Source organism: Rissa tridactyla, chromosome 11, assembly GCF_028500815.1.
Source record: "Rissa tridactyla isolate bRisTri1 chromosome 11, bRisTri1.patW.cur.20221130, whole genome shotgun sequence".
NCBI lineage: Eukaryota > Metazoa > Chordata > Aves > Charadriiformes > Laridae > Rissa > Rissa tridactyla.
Window position 1 is genome coordinate 6,882,462 of NC_071476.1, and position 17,548 is coordinate 6,900,009.

At 40.9% G+C, this 17,548-nt stretch overlaps 1 protein-coding gene across 1 annotated transcript; it reads right to left on the reverse strand.

Annotated features, from left to right (window-relative positions):
* Positions 1–213: 213 nt before the first annotated feature.
* Positions 214–15,931, reverse strand: LOC128916072 (F-box/LRR-repeat protein 21-like). Its single transcript, XM_054217288.1, is given in 7 exon segments — positions 214–2,591; positions 3,907–4,078; positions 4,781–4,903; positions 8,267–8,653; positions 8,656–8,716; positions 12,775–12,870; positions 15,865–15,931. Coding segments are annotated over 7 exon segments (1,491 nt in total). The 5' UTR covers positions 15,873–15,931; the 3' UTR covers positions 214–1,947.
* Positions 15,932–17,548: the final 1,617 nt, after the last annotated feature.

A 17,548-nucleotide genomic window follows, 5' to 3' on the forward strand; every position in this document is an offset into this window, starting at 1 on the left:
CATTGTCCATATGCCATTTTATAGTTTTAGCATGTCAAAAATGCTCAAGTTTGAGGCATGAACATGAAATGGCAATGACTAATTCACTATAATCCAGCAGGTAGTCATCTCTACTGCCTCTGCCCAGGTTTGTCAAGTAGATGGTTTCTAACAGGACAGAACCCTGCATAATGGGAGGACATGATGCAACAACAAATGGATAAAAATCTAATATCAGTGCATGTATTAGACCACTTTATTATGTTTACATTTAAAGCAAACCCCACCTTAAACCAAATACTGTTTAGAAATATTTCAGTCTTTTGTTTAAAAGACAATTATAACCCCCTTTATTACAGAAGCAAGTGCTTGGGTAGCAGGTGCTAGTAACCAGAGTCAGATGCTTCTTAACTGTGCAACAGGCAATAATGCATTACCAAGTCAGACAGGCCTTATATGTTGTTATCTTAAATCCTTTAGCTTGCAACTGGGAACAAGTCTGTCCAAGACAATGGCGGTTTAACCCTGTAGCTGTTATTTTTGCAGTAGAGAAGCGTAAGTGTGGAAGAAACTGACATTTTATCTGATGTGAGAAATACTACCAGCAAATCAAACGTAGACTTCTCATTATAAATAGGGAGATGGAACAACTACAGCATGAAAATAATTACAGCAAAATTTGTATATGATGCATTTCAGTTTACAGTGTGCAAAACGTCAACACAAAAATACATACTCTAATTCACATCAACTCACCGTTCCTTTCTCCTTTAAAGAAAATAAAGAAATAACACCTGCTTCCTCAAAAATCAATTAATAGCAACAAGTATTAAACAGTCCTGAAATAAAAAATTCAGGATCACCTCCAGCAATCCTTACTCTAGAAATCGGGGGTTACAGCACAGCTCTGTGAGATATAGGCAGGATTACCACAGGCCATTTTGGCCTCTAACTGGCAAATATATATATATTTTTTTAAGTGCTCTAAACCCTTGATTCAGATGGAAAGTGATCAAAGACAACCGTATTCCATTTGATCCTTCCTTCTCACTAGCCACGTTTATGACATCCTTCATATCTTCTCTTAATAATGAGAACATGCAACAGCATTCAGACGTCAATCTCTAATCAGAGACTTCAACTTTCTCAAACCCAGAAGTTTTTCCTTATACTCTGGCAGTTTCCAGAGTGCTCTGTCATTCACCCACACAATCAATCAGTCTAGATCCAACTTTTAAATTAATTAATTTTAACAAGGTCTTTTTCCCATCCATTTAATGCATAAGACAGAATAACAACATACTGTACAATGCAGTCTATACAGTTTAGCTAATATGGCAAAAGTTATTTAAAGTGCAATTTAAAACTGGAATTTTTTTTTTGTAAGTATAAGCTTATTTACCAGAACATTTTAATATCCTGTCATGAGTTTAAGCTAGATTATATATTTGAGTAACCTGGGCTAGTGTTAAGTATATTAATGTACAAGTTTTTACATTTATAACATGAATATTTTGAAAAAATAGCTGTATAAAACATGACAAGTAATATGGTTTCCATGAATTCCAAGTTGTATTCAGCTTCCCATAAGGTTAGATTTGCTAAAGGAAAAAAGTTTCTATAGTCCTCTTCTGACTAGATTGGAAAGACTAAACACAGACATGAAAAAAAAAATTCTTTAATGTGAATGGAACATTTAAATCGAAGCTCAGAGAAGCCCAAGTTCACTGGAGTTTGAAGCACCTGTAAACCACAGACATACTTTCAGAAGTGTTAAGTACACTTAATCTATTTTCTATTTCAATAGACCATTAACATTCTAGAATGTTTTGCTGTTATGCTACTAGAGGTTCTCAAGGTACAAAAACTCAAATCTGGAAATTAAGTTTTCATATTTCATTTTTAAATTCTTTATTTGCATAGAAAGCAACGCCTGACTCTACCAGTTTACCCACAAATGTAGAGAATTTACCATGTTGGCATCATATCAGGAAACCACATTCTTCCAAGATGTTTGGAGACTTCCAAATGAAGTCGATCTAAACTATAATCATTATCTGGAATCAGTACCTCCTCCATTATCGAAAGCTGGGTTAGCCTGCCCCCACACATCTTAACAAATTCAATAAAACCTCTGCAAGTTACTTCACATTCACCAAGTCCCATTGCTGTTAAGTTCTTACAGCGCTCAGCAATCCGAATAAGTTCATCGTCCAAAGGCTGAAGTCCATTAGCACACACAACCAACTCAATTAACCTCGGGCAATTCATGCCAATACGACCTAACATTGCTTTGCTGACTGCACGACCAAAGTAAAGGTGTGTAACAGGGGTTTCCTCTCTGAAGAAAGCATCAAATTCTTCTTCATATAAGAAGAAATACATCACAATGTTGACTTTGGGGGAGTGTTTAACAAGAGCATCCCAGCTTTGCTTTTTAATAGTGTGAAATTCGACTTGTCCGGGATTTTCACTCACAACGTCTATGCGAAGGTGTTCAAGATCAACATGTTTTTCACTTGAAAGAGCCAGTAGCAGTTCATCACTTAATATATAGTAGTTCAAAGCCAGCTCCTTAAGTCCATGACACTGGTCAGCAACACAAAGAATTCCTGAGGAACAAAAAAAAAGTTACTCTGTAAAACAACAAGTGAATATAAGCACAGCTGTTTGCTGTAAAGCTCAAGCAGGTACTAATTCTATTGGCTCAAGTATTCTTGCCTACATCCAAACCCCATGAAATATGATAAAGTTTAGATATCCACACCCTTTTATGGTGTTTTGGCCATGAACACTTATCAGTAAAAGCAGCAAGTCTAACTAGTCGCATTCATCTTGGATCTGCATATCTTTTTTCCTCTTTGCTCATCCCTATGCAGAATTTCCTCAGCTTTGAAGAGGCAGCTGAAATCGGGTAAGGTCCAGCTGAAGTTGCCACTGCTCCCTTCCCTAATACTCCTTCCTTCAGCATTCATCTAAGCATTCTATTTAAATGACCACCAGTAGCATACTTTAAGAGCTATGCTAAAACAGATCCTTCCCTGAATTAAGGCATAAACAACGTAACTGCTCTTAATCTGTTGGAATACAATGTACACAGATTAAAACACCTTTTGTAGACTCTTGATAAGAATATAGGAAGGAGACCAGACCAGAATTCCCCTTCCCTAGGACCAGGGTTTCAGGAGAAAGGTACATGAGAAGGGACTCAAAAGCTCTCAACTTCTATTTTGAAGGGACTGAGCCCTTCACCAACCAATGCTAAATTAGCATGTTTGTACTACCAGATCTGGACACACGAGGGCACTAGAGAAACTGAAAGTCTCTTAGTCTTGCACTACTGGTTTTTGAAATTAATACACACTCCATGGTGGTTTTTTTTTAATGTATCTTTGAAGTATAACACTTCTGCTCAGTAAGTTAAACGCACAGCACCTTACAAAACAGTTATTGACAACTGATTTCATCAGGGTCAGGGATTTTGCACGTGTGTTCCCACAGAATGCCAGTTAAGTTTACAGAGTCGCACGCGTTTGGTTACCCTTACACAGAACTGACAATGAACAACTCCTTGGAACGTGTGTTAAAGGCTTGCACTAATTTTGGTGGCTTTTCCTCCTCAAGGCCTATCATGAGAGGTACTGAAGCAGCTGAGAAGAATGTAAAAAAAAAAAATCCCCAGGATTCTAGAAGACACAGTAAAGCAAGAAGCACCTCCACCTTCATTAATCCAACTCATTCAGTAACACAAAGACACAATTCTTATTCCCCTTCATCCTGTCCAAAGCCGAGACTAGGTCAATAAAAGGCCTCTAAGAGACTCAGAAGAGCACTAAAAGTTTTATGAATCACTTGTTTCAAACTAACTCTTGACTATTGTTTTATGATACTTTACTACTACATTTTTCATATATATTCACTACTCACCAGCAGGTGATACATAAGGACAACTGCTCATTTTCAGCAGTTTTAGAGTATCACTATTGTTAGCAACAAGAACCTTCAAGGAAGGATCATCAAGTGGTGTGTCATCTATCTTGATTGATGATAATGACTTGGAGTTCACAAAAACTACTGTCAGTGCTGAAGCAAAATGAGCCTGTTTGGAGAAATTGAAGGAGGGGGGGAAAAAAATTAACTTATTAAAAGACAGGCAGAACTTCAGCATCTAAACTTCAGGTTTTGCATGCACAGAAACTACAAAAATAATCACATCTTAGGCATCCCCTTTCTTCTGTAACAAAGACAGGCTTATTTGAACACAGGACATCTTTGTTTAAAAATACACTGCTACATGTGACAAAAATTAACTGTACACTCAGTAGTTAACTCATCCACTCCGATTTATCTTTTCGCGGTAATAAACCAGGGATAAATGGACATAATGATGGGCGTGAAGTATCTAGAATTTATCTGTAGAAAAAAGGAAACGGTATTTATTTTATTTTCCAGAAAGTAACTCTGCTGTGACCTACAGAGTCAAAGAAAAAAACCTCCCAAATATTTTAACATATTGCAGCACGTAATCATTGTATCTTTAAATCTTGACACGAGGAAGCTCAATCCTTCTAACGATTCCTCATCTCTACACCACAAAGTATCAACACTACTAGATTTAAAGAATGGAATCAATGTTTAACTATTTTCCTGATACTAACAGATGTCACAAATTAAAGAAGATATGCCAATAAATACAGACTGTTTCATAAAAATACCATCAGCCAAATAACAACACAATAAGAAAGCTAAAGCAGTTCAGGAGTGAATTAAGTAACTCTATTTACAGTTCACAGAACATTACCTTAGCGACATTCATGAAGCTTGGTTTTGCTGTAGAAATCAAACCCAGTGTCTTGATAGAACAGTTCACCAACTGAGAAAGGATGTTGCAAGCTGCTTCTGCAGACTCAGTACTACTATCAACCTATAAAAGCAATTTAAAAATCATGAAGTCATTCTTTATTATTACTTAGAAAACAGCATCCTGTTGAGCATGGTTGAGCAGGGAGCTTCAGAAAAAGCTCAAGTGGAAGAAGGAAGTTTATAATAAGTGGAAGAAGGGACTGACCCCTTGGGAGGATTACAAGAATGCCACCAGAGCGTGCAGGGATGAAACAAGGAAAGCCAAGGCCGCCTTGGAATTAGACCTGCCTAGGGACATCAAGCACAACAAAAAGAGCTTCTACAAGTATATTGGAAGCAAAAGGAAGACCAGAGAAGTTGTAGGCCCACTGCTGAATGAGGCAGGAGTCATGGTGACGGAGGATGTGGAGAAGGCAGAGTTATTGAATGCCTTCTTTGCTTCGGTCTTTTCTGCTCGGCCCAGCCCTCAGGAGTCCCAGGCATTGAATAAAGTAACAGGGAAAGAAGAAGACTTCCCTTGGGTTGAGGAGGAGCGAGTGAGGGACCAATTAGATCATCTAGATATTCACAAGTCCATGGGCCCTGATGGGATGCACCCGAGAGTGCTGAGGGAGCTGGCAGAAGTCATTGCTGGGCCGCTCTCCATCATCTTTGAAAAGTCCTGGAGAACAGGCGAGGTGCCTGGGGACTGGAGGAAAGCCAATGTCACTCCAGTCTTCAAGAAAGGCAAAAAGGAAGAGCCGGGGAACTACAGGCCGGTCAGCCTCACCTCCATCCCTGGAAAGATGATGGAACAGCTCGTTCTGGGTGTCATCTCAAGGCACGTGGAGGAAAGGAAAGCTATCAGAAGTACTCAGCATGGATTCACCAAGGGGAAATCATGTCTGACTAATCTGATAGCCTTCTACGATGGCATGACTAGATGGATAGATGAGGGGAGGGCGGTAGATGTGGTCTACCTTGACTTAAGCAAGGCGTTTGACACAGTCTCCCACAGCATCCTCATAGGGAAGCTTAGGAAGTGTGGGTTAGATGAATGGACAGTGGGGTGGATAGAAAACTGGTTGAAAGATAGAGCTCAGAGGGTTGTGATTAGGGGCACAGAGTCTAGTTGGAGACCAGTGACGAGTGGTGTTCCCCAGGGGTCAGTACTGGGTCCAGTCCTGTTCAATATATTCATCAATGACCTGGATGAGGGGATAGAGTGCACCCTCAGCAAGTTTGCTGATGACACCAAGCTGGGTGGGGTGGCTGACACACCGGAAGGCTGTGCCACCATACAGAGAGACCTGGACAGGTTGGAGATCTGGGCAGAGAGAAACCTTATGAAGTTCAACAAGGGCAAGTGTAGGGTGCTGCACCTGGGGAGGAACAACCCCATGCACCAGTACAGGTTGGGTGCTGACCTGCTGGAGAGCAGCTCTGTGGAAAGAGACCTGGGAGTCCTGGTGGACAACAGGATGACCATGAGTCAGCAATGTGCCCTTGTGGCCAAGAAGGCCAATGGCATCCTGGGGTGCATCAAGAAGAGTGTGGCCAGCAGGTCAAGGGAGGTCATCCTCCCCCTCTACTCTGCCTTGGTGAGGCCGCACCTGGAGTACTGTGTCCAGTTCTGGGCTCCCCGGTTCAAGAGGGACAGGGAACTGCTGGAAAGGGTGCAGCAGAGAGCTACAAAGATGATTAGGGGACTGGAACACCTCTCTTATGAGGAAAGGCTGAGGGATTTGGGTCTCTTCAGTCTGGAAAAAAGACGTCTGAGGGGTGACCTTATCAACACTTATAAATACTTAAAGGGTGGGTGTCAGGAGGATGGGGCCAGGCTCTTTTCAGTGGTGCCCGGGGACAGGACAAGAGGCAATGGGCACAAACTTGAGCATAGGAAGTTCCACCTAAACATGAGGAGGAACTTCTTTACCCTGAGGGTGGCAGAGCACTGGAACAGGCTGCCCAGAGAGGTGGTGGAGTCTCCAACTCTGGAGACATTCAAAACCCACCTGGACGTGTTCCTGTGTAACCTGCTCTAGGTGACCCTGCTCTGGCAGGGGGGTTGGACTAGATGATCTCCAGAGGTCCCTTCCAACCCTATGATTCTATGATTCTATGATCCTGGATATTCAAGACTGCAAGGTCCACATCCACTCAGCTGTACTGCACCAGACTATTTACCACAAGGACAAAACGCAACATTAATTAGAAATTTCAGAAAAGTTACTATTAGAAAATTTTCCTAAGTATGACTGCTGGGTATTTCTAATATGATCAGAGAGCTTAAATCTAAGCCTTCTCTTCAAATGACCTCATGCCTTCCTAAACAACTTTAGTGTTGGTGTTATAACAGACAGTGGTAAGTATGCACCTTTTTTTAAATGGCAATTCTAAACTCTTGGGGCAAGGACAACACCTTTGCATCTTGAATAATGAATTGATTCTTAATTCATCTATAAACCTGATGACTAACTTTGGACAAATCACTATTTCATCTCACCTTCCTCCTCTGTAGTAGCTCTGATAAAAGAATAGCTGAAAAAGCACAGAAGTTGCATTAAGATGTTATAATGCTAATTCATGATAATCAGTCATATGAAGTGTAGAAGTTACAGGTATTTAATACCTGATTATCCATTAACTGCTCTGCAAGCAAGTCACAGTATCTCCAAATGTAAAACCACTAACAGTGCTGAGAAAAAGAAGCTTCTGTTTTTCACCCGGCTTTAATATCAATGCTTTCTTCTGCTTTTCCTTCACAGCTTAGAACTATGACCTCCTCTTAAGAAATTTCTATTAAAAGTGAACAAAGCGCCTATAATTCTAACTATGATCTCCTCAGATAAACAGTGAACTCTACTGAGTATTCAAATGAAAAGTCTGAATTCATGCAATTTTGAGACTACAAACATAGCCCGCATTTAAATCAAGTGTACCATTACTTAAGTATGTCCTTATATGTCAATCACCTGAATATACAGGCACAGAATCTTTCTCCCTTACTCATAGTTTTTCAAAGCAGGGTTCTTAAATTTCAAAACATTCTTCACTGTATAGCTCTATTTTGTAAGTAAATTATACATACAACACAAACTTATTTCCTCAAATGCTTCCACATGTAAGTAACATCTATCTGCACAATAGTCTTCCAACTCAGATTGCCACTAACATTGATTCACAGATACTACGTATTCTCCATATTCTGAAAACATATCTTCAGCACTGTATTGTATGACATTAGGTCTTTCTTTACTTTGTAGAGATTAGAATGTAGAGAATGGAAGGAACCCATGAGCACGTGTGGAAATAAATTACAGCAGTAGTTGCATTTTTAAACCTAAGACTTCCCAGGTACAACACTTGAGCCATCCGACAGAGAAGCTGCATATGTCATGCACAGTAATCTGACAAAACAAGCCACCATTCATTCAAGACTTACCTTGAAGCTGACATACTGCAGATGATCAGCATGCCTCTTGATAATCTGCTGAATGAGATCAGGATGTGTAGACTTTAAGTAAGAAGTGGCTGGCTGGCTAAGCTCAAATTCAAATCTCCTCCAGAGATCTGGGATGTGAAAAATTTCATTCCACCTTCGACAAACAGAAGATGCCCTGGCTCGATCTACTAGAGGTAGAAACTGAAAAATGCGCAGAATAACATGGTGCGGAAGGCTTCCCCAGTCCATCGAGGTGTGCCAGTCAGATTCACCAAACACTGAGCCATATAAACAAGTTTTCTGCTTTTTGCTTTTCTGTGATGTTTGAGGAGCTTCATTTTCAACCCCAACTTTCTGCCTAGCTCTCTTCATTGTGAAGGTTTCAGGTACCGTAACAATCCGATGGATTCAAACTGCAGTTTCCTGAAAGGTCTCACGTACAGTAGGTCTCTGAAAAAAGGCATGTCCGTATATCAATATCCAGTGCACACACATTACCAAGGACTGTCTTTCTTGATACCTTTTGTTTTGTACAACTTGATTTGAATCCAAAGAATTTGGGTTTGTTAATTTACCAAGTGTCATTTTATGTGTTAGTACTTCATAGTGTTTCAAGCACTAAGTAGAAAAAGAAGTATTTAACAGAAATTTAGTTTAGCAGTAGCAAATTATGTATGTTTATGTTTAAACTCAACAGACAAACTACAGAATCTACTCATGATTTCTAGAAGAATTTTATCAACTACAGAACCCAATTCATAAACTCCCTTTTTAAATAACGATGAACTTGGAACAGATGCATTCAGAAGATACAGATTCAAAAGCTTTGCCCACCTCCCCCACTGCTTTGCTTTATTGTTTTAGGTTGGTTTTGTTTTTTTTTTTTTTTTTTTAAATCATGCCAGGCAGAGGAAAAACATCTGTACAACTAACAACAAAGAACTTCAGAGACCAATTATCAAAACAGGGCCAAGTAAGTGAGGTTCACGTGCTGTTTTTCAGCAAGAGAAAAAGATGGTAATCCCAGAATATAGCAAAATGCATGAACCTACTTGACTGAGGAACCGTTGCCACATGAGACAGAGTTCGGAAAAGAGCAGCATAAGGAAAAGCTCTGCTTTTGCGTGCTGAAGCAGTGCAATCTACTCAAGACCATTTTAGACTGAATTCTGTTATTCAGTCAATTCTCAACAACCGAGTTAACTGTTTCAAGTGCTACTTCATTTTACAGTGGGATGAGGCCCCATCTCAAGTGCCCTACTAATGAGGTGTTCAGCCAGACTGTACCTCTTCCCAGCCAGACTGAAGCTAACATTTTCAAAGCAACCATGCATTCTTCAACAACAAACAGAACATGTTATCTATTATTACTGAAAAATCTCCCACAGCAACCTTCACAGTGTGCTTTTTCTGGACTGAAAATTTTCCACGGTATCTTCAGGGCAAAGGGAAGGGGAGACACCAAAAATCCAGAAACGGCTGCCAAAATATAGACTATCCTATCGAAAACTTATCTGTCATTTTTCCCAACTTAAAAAACCCAATCTGTATGGCTGATTACGTGTCTGACACACAAGCGTAACTCCACTTTTATGAAAAGAAAGCATGTACATTCTTTGAGAAGTGGAAAGAACAACCTAGCCAATTAATCAAGAGCTGTTCGTATGACCAGCTTCTCTACTGTTTGTCCTCCTGACAAATCATCTCAATTACCAAGGAATTCATTCTAGCAGTCTTCAGAAATCTTCACTTAGTCTCTTTAAAGTTCCATTTATGATAGGGATAGGTGATACACACAGAAAGACAAGCTTGTAACACTCTTTATATTTAATAATGGAAGTTTTCCATCCCTCAATAGATACGCGTGCCTTGCATTAACAAGCAAAGGCAGCAAGTCAAAGAGAACGAAGAACAATACATTCCAAAACAAGGCAGTATTTCTAAACAATACATTTGTGTTACTAATGTAATGAAGACGTAAGCTTAACACGAATAAATATTTTGCTACTTGACAATTTTATCAAATTATAATCTACACAACTGTGTTTTATGACTTTTGAGTGCTTTAAGTCACACAATGAATGGGCATTCCAAAGCATTATGGGTGGATGTAGTAATTAACCATTACATAACTCTCTCTTCCAGTTTCTCACAGCCTTGCTAAATTTAGCTTCAGTCAAATAATCGTTTTGGTTTTTTTCCCTCCTCCCTCCTTGGGAGGAATTACAAATTCACCTGTTTCCTAAAACTAAAGTCCAGAACAAAAAATGAAATTACACAAATGCTGTTGTCTGAGAAGCTTCTCTACGCTTTTGCTATTCTCATGTAACTCTGCAACATCTTGGTAAACTGTAAGTTTCTGAAAAAAAAAAAATTGGAAATTTTCACTTTATTTGAAACTTAGTCGAGCTTCATGGGTGCTGTTTTGACTCCCACAAAGAAGTTTTGGCATCTGAGAACTACTAGAAAGGACACCGTTCCCCTAAACCACAGGCCAGGCTACAGACCAGATGCAGTATATCCAGTTGAGACTCTTCATAGGAAGAGACATAACAAGGTATGCATGGCATACACAGTATCCATGCTCTCACTGATGGAACGCAGCCGTAACTTGTTCTTGTTAATGCATCCCTCTAAAACTCATAACTCTAGAATTTCTATTTTTAGTATTCTACATTGCAGTACTTTAGCAGAATTTAATTTTATTACTCAATGTGGGATGCAAAGCCAGAAAAAGGTTCCATTGGTTACATATCACAATTTTTTTCACCAAACTTGAAGCCCTAATATTTACTGTAAAAATGTGAATGCTTATTTTGTTCTGAATACTTAAACTATGAACAGTATATATTTTAAAACACAACTGAAGTTAACTACATTGTAGTTCCATGTGATATAATCCAGGTAGCATTCAATGAGAGGTTTACATGCACACATACCTCCAAAGAATGTGGAAGTTCCTGTCAAGTTACCAGCACCTTTCTGGTATCTGAACATCCATCCCACTGTTGAGTCATCCTGTATGTGTGCATGGATTCCTTAACCAGAAGGCAGGGACGGGTCCCAGAAGATGAACTGACCTGTGAAGCCACCGACCAAAGAAAAACTGTTCTGCAATGTCTGGGAGACCCACTGGAGGGACTAAGTTTTGGAACAAAGACTGAGATGAACAGTACACACTGTACCGCAAGGCTGACGTGGAAGTAGAATAACAAAAAGTGGCAATTAGTTTTACCAGATGTTATCTGAAAACTATCATTTAACTAATGGGAAGGTGTAACTGTTGTAAGAAATCTACGTTTTGCACTATCTACAATTTTAGTCACATCAGTACTCTCATGCAACACAGATACACCTCTGAATTCTTGAATATTACCTAGAGAAATTACAAACCTGGATACGAAACATTAACTTTTCTGCAGCTTACCATATACCAAACCCCACATACATCAAAATAGTTAAAGATATGACTTCTAATATTTTAAAATTTAAGGACTCTTGGCTTTAAACATTACCCACTTTTACTCCAAAAGTATGCTTACTGCATCATGATAATCTTGACAGTAAACAAACTATTTTGGCTAATTAAACTCTACTTGGAAAAAGAGATAGCGATGATGTACAAATATGCTCCCATATACTAATACGAAAGAGCTGCCCTGTATCTTATTATGAAACAGTACCTTGGTTTGCTATAAGAAAATATACCTCAAACCTCCAAATTCAGTTACCCATTTTATATTATTTGAAGATGCTTTAATGGAAAGCTACAGGAACAGCAACGCATATATTACTAAATCATGACAGATCTGAAATTAAAAGTAGATTAGAAGCTGAAGATGTTTACAAACTGTTGTGTTCAGCCAGTAATAACATCTTTAGAAACCATCTTTTTCTTTAAAAGATGGGAGACACGAGGCTTTAGATTCTCCTGGGTCATATCATCATCTTTTGAAAAACTACCCAGTTAGTATTAGCTTTATGGTTGTAAAGTTTAACATAGGTGTAATACACATGTTAATTAGGAATGCAATAGGATAAGCAGCCCCTATCTCCTAAGCAAAATCAAACTCAAGTACTGAAATCTGTGCAAGTAATGCTCTTGCTCAGCTCACACATCAGAAAATTTAAGATCTGTATAGCCAGGCTTCTTTATAATTAGAAAGTTGATACACATTAGTAACTCTGTTCACAGACGGCATCTGATGAAGTTTGTAATTTATAGTGGCCTTGTATTGCACAGTCAGTCTACAAGTATTACATGTTCTCCTGTGAAGCAAGCAGACTATCCCTTTGCTAATTCGGCACAGCACATAAAATTCATTTAAAAAAGTGCTGTCAGTTTCTAACACATAAAAGGCAGGTTTATGACACATGTAAACAGAACACATAAATAACATTATAATTGAGAGCACAAAACACTGAGATGCAATTGAAAGATTCAACACAGAAGCATATTAAGTGTAAGTTTATAAACCACATGACATATTTTGAAGCAGCTTTCTTACCTAAAGAATGCTTCCAAGTTACAATAGGCAATAAAGGAATGAACTGAGGCAGCTGCAGCCATGGGGCACTCACAAGCATCTGTCTGTTTTCCCCTCCTGTCCAGATAAAATGCCACAAAAACCTTTATTAGTTTTGGGAAAAAAAAATAATCCTTGTATTACATCCCACGCAAAAATGATAGGAAAATAAGCTGACATCAATTTACACATTTTCTTGCTTTAGTAAAGGAGCTTGAGGGCATCATTTTAACACAAGCTAGCTTATCCTACATTGCAAATACTGTGTCATTGATAGAAGTGTGAGCTCAGATTAAGTGTAAAACTGATAGGAAACATGTGTTGCAATTACATTTGCATTGTACTGGCCAAGAGTACAATGTAAACAGTAAGTTATTCAATATTTGCATTATCATTACCATTAGTAGTAAAGTTTGGCTAATAACACTGTCTATAACTACTAATGTAATCTAAGAGACATGGAGAACAGGTGAAAAAACCCCAAATCTTTTTTCCTGCCTATTGCCCTTCATTGGCAAGGCTGTCTGTTGGCCTAGGGAAGTATGCAGCAGATGATGAAAACACAGAGGCCACATGGCACAGCTTCCTACCACCAAACGTGCAGCAGCCTGACATCCCCACCCGGCGCAGCCCTGGGTACAGTCACATGGCAAGAAGGAAGACAGGAGATGCTCCATCAACAACAAACCTCCCAGCCTGCAGCCTCCTCCCAGTTTATGAGCTCCCAGAAAGCAGATGACAGCCTGGACAACCTGGCAGGTGTATCACCAACAACCACATCACGGGGGCTTAGATTAGAAGTCCCCTAACTCCCTCCACACTATTTTCTTTCAATACCACATTACAGGTAAGTTTGTGTGTCCCGCATCATAAGTAATCATTCAAAGCTTTACCCACAAGAATATCACTAAGTTTGCTTTTATAAAAACACACCAAATAACTGAAATCCTCCGCACGATAAACCTCACGTGCCTATCATGGGGGGACAGGGAGTATACCCTTCCATCTGTTGTAAACTCAAGACTTCAGTGCTCTCTCCAACACTTCTCAGTGTGGGTGCAAGCAAAGTAATCGTCAATAGTAAAATAAGATCTGAAAATTAAGATAAGGACAGCAATGTCCTTTTATAGTAAGAAATGTATCAAATATAGTTCTATTAATATAGTCAATAAAGACTAGCTATAGCGTTCAGCAGGCTTCTGAACTTCACAAAGGTTTGGGCTGGTTATTGATAGCAGCGAATACTACCTCCTAACTACAGACTGCCTCCTGATGAAGGGAGCTTCCCTTTCACAGACCTGAACCCCCCAGCATACAGGAATTTATATGTTACATTGCAGATAAAAGTAGCAAAATTTTGGATACTACATTTAAAAAAAAGTTACTGAAAGTTCTTGTTAACAACAAAAATAATCAGGTGTACAGTCTAAGGATGCTTCCTTTAAGCGTCCAAGGCCACAAGAACCATCCAAAGCAGCTGCAACCATGTCAGCTCATGTAAACAGATATGTTTATGACAAAAAATAACTAGTTATCACAGATGCTTGTTACATAAATAACAGTGAATTGTTAGTCTAAAGTAGAGTTAGCCAAATTATTACCAAACATAAACAGCAGCAGCACAGTCGTTGAAATTAAACACTCTGGCAACTGATGGGGTTTATCAAATCTACTCATAATCCTCATTTGTGTAGAGCAAAGTATTAAATATTAGTTCAGTACCCTATACAGCTGTTCTCCTCTATAAACTCTACTACCTCAGCGTCCTGTGATCAAGTATTTTGCACAGCTGCATGTTATCCTACTCAAACAAACTCAAATCTGCAAAACCCAACAGGGATCCACAAAAATTCAAGTTAAATAACTGTTTCTGCAGCTTATCCTGGTAACAGAACTGTAAACTTCTGCTAAAATTAAGACGATGAAATCTCTCCCATGACATGGGGTCTTGGCAGGGGATTCTAAGGAATGGTCAGCAGTGGCTCAGTTAAGACAGCAGCTGTTCACTGCTTCCCATGCTACAGTTGCAAAAAAGAGGTTTTATTATTATACAAAGATTCAAGCCACAAAGAAATAACCGCTTTCTCCAATTTGTAGATTCTCCTTTTCAGTTCTCAACACCAGGACTCAGCAGGAATTAATAAAACAAAACACCATAAAATCAGGTTTCTAATAGAGACACTTAAAAAAACCCACAAAACAAACAAACAAACCAACCCAAAAAACCCAAATCCAGCAGAAATGAAGTTTCTGAGAAATAAAAAAAACCCTTTCAAACTTGGAAATCCGCCAGGATAAAGTAGCCATCATGGTCACTAAGCTTTAACTTTCTAACACTTGGAAATTAATGTTTATGGATCTGCCTTTTAACAGCTGAAATACTTGCCACATTAATCACAGTGTCTTTAAAAAAAAAAATAAATAATCACAGTTCAGTGATAGTATCAAGGTCACCCACTCACAACATTAAGGAATTCAGAGTCCATCTGGGGAACAAGCGCAGCAGACATGGTACACAAAAAAGGCAGCGCTGGAAAACTGTTGGAACTCCTGATGCAGCCTCAAATGCAATCGCTGAGTATGTTTCAAAACACAGATCAAAAATGCATTTTTAGCTTAAGTTTCAGAATATTCTAGTCCTTCAGCGTGATGAGCTCCAAGATTAAGTTTTTTCCTTCATTTAGGACACAGTGATCTTCTAGTGGGTAGCATTTTTGCTTCTGAACAGGATTATTATTTTTTTTAAAAAAATCAATCCTCGTTTTTCTCAAAACCAAGCCTCTCTCTCTCGAGGGATTTATCACATTTTTAACGTTTACAACAAAGCCTCAGAGACCTAAAAATAACAGCATTCAGCTAAACATCTTAATGCTTGCATTAAGTGAAGAAATACAAACGCATTGCCACTTTTAGTGTTAGTTAGGTGATCAAACTTTGCTATTCGTGTTATACTGATGCACTATTTTTAGAAGAAACCACCCCCACTTGAACAGCTTTTAGACCACGAACAACACTCAAGATTTCCCTTGTTTTACTACATGACACATCTGAAGAGTTCTCTCGAGGGCTTACCCAAACATCACACGGCAGGAAGAAAAAAAAGCATTCTTTCTACAGGTTTTCTAGAAACTTTTAGACCCGACTTTCAAGCCATTCAAGCTCTTCACATTGGAAAAAAAAAAAAAACAAACCACCTTCTTTTCCAGCCGACGGCCCGGAGCAATCCTAGCACCCTGTTCCCGAGGGCGGACGCCCACCCCGCCGGGGCCCGGTCCGGTCATTTTGCCGGCGTGGGGACGGCCAGGCGAGTTTCGAGAGGTAACGAGCCGACTGTAAAGCACACAAAATCCTTCCCACACTGTTTTACCTCAGCACAAGGCGTCTGGGAGCGAAGGCAGCCCGCGGCAGGGCATTACCTTTCCCAGAGATGTCCTCCTCAGCTCTCCCTGAGGGGAGGGAGCGCGGCCGGGTCCCTGCCCGGTCACCTCCCCTCAGGCCGGGGACGGGGGCTGACGAACGCTACACGCAAGCGGGAGCCCTGCCGAGGTCAGGCCTCCTCACGGCTCAGGGAGAATTAAGGTTTCTGGGCGCGACAAGCGTCTGCCCGCCCGACACGACCCGACTCGGCTCGGCTCGGCCCCGCACCGCCTTCCCAGGGACCCCGCGCACTCTCCCTTCCCGGCCGCCGCACAGGGGGCTTCCCCCCGCCGCGGCCGCCCCGCCGCTCACCGCCGCCTGGGCGCGGCTCCCTCGCAGTGGCAGGGCCGAGGCCAGCCGCAGAGCAGTGGGGGGGGGGGGGTGACCCGCCAAGAGCTCCGAAGCCTCCCGTCCAGCTGAGCGCCCTGTCCGCACCGCCGGCCGCGGAGGGGAGGAGCCGGCGGCGCCCGGCCGCGGTCGCGCCGTCCCAGCAGCGCAGGCGCCCTGGGAAGCCCCGGCACGTGACAGCGGGCGCCATTTCGCGCCCGCGCGGGCCGCGCCCCAAGGCTAAAATGGGGATGGGCGGGCGGAGGGCGATAGCTGCGGCGCCGGAGCCCGCCGCGTCCCCTGGCCAGGCAGGGATGGAGGGAGACTGCCCTGGGCCGCCTGCCCTCTCCTTTCCTTCCCCAGAGCGGCAGGGGCGGCTGCTCCTCCTGACCAGGCCTCCTGAGGCCCTCCGTGCAGGCTCCTGCTCATTTTCCTGTCATGAAGTACCTGTAACCCCAGATCTTCCTCAAGCGGGGGCAGCCCTGTGTCACAGATGGAAGTATTTGACACGGTTATGATTTAGCAGCAATTCAAAATTTATTAGTGATTTAAGGCAGATCAAGAGGTTGAAATTTTAGCAGCACTTAATCATTAACTGGCTTAGAGGTTTTCAAAGCTAGTGAACAAACTAGCTGAGTAGTGACTTAATTACAGATTTGAAGATGGCAAGATTTACACGGACTATAATGAATTACAAATCAATACATACGGGCAAAAAGCACAGATCTCAATACGAGTGGAACATATGAGTGCACACACACATACGAGTCTGTGATGGCTAGAATCGAGAATTTCTTAACAGCAGGTGACTTCAAAGAGCTGACAGGTACGGCTTTGAAGTCCTACATGTGCACAGACGGGTGGAAGAACACCCACATCCATAAAGCTAATGTATATATCACAAACATATAGGTGGAGAGGTGGATGGAAGAGAGGCTTAGCCTATAGTCAAAATTTCCCTTCCTTGAATTTAGGGTAAATACTCGGGATGCATCGGTGTTCCTCAGCGGGC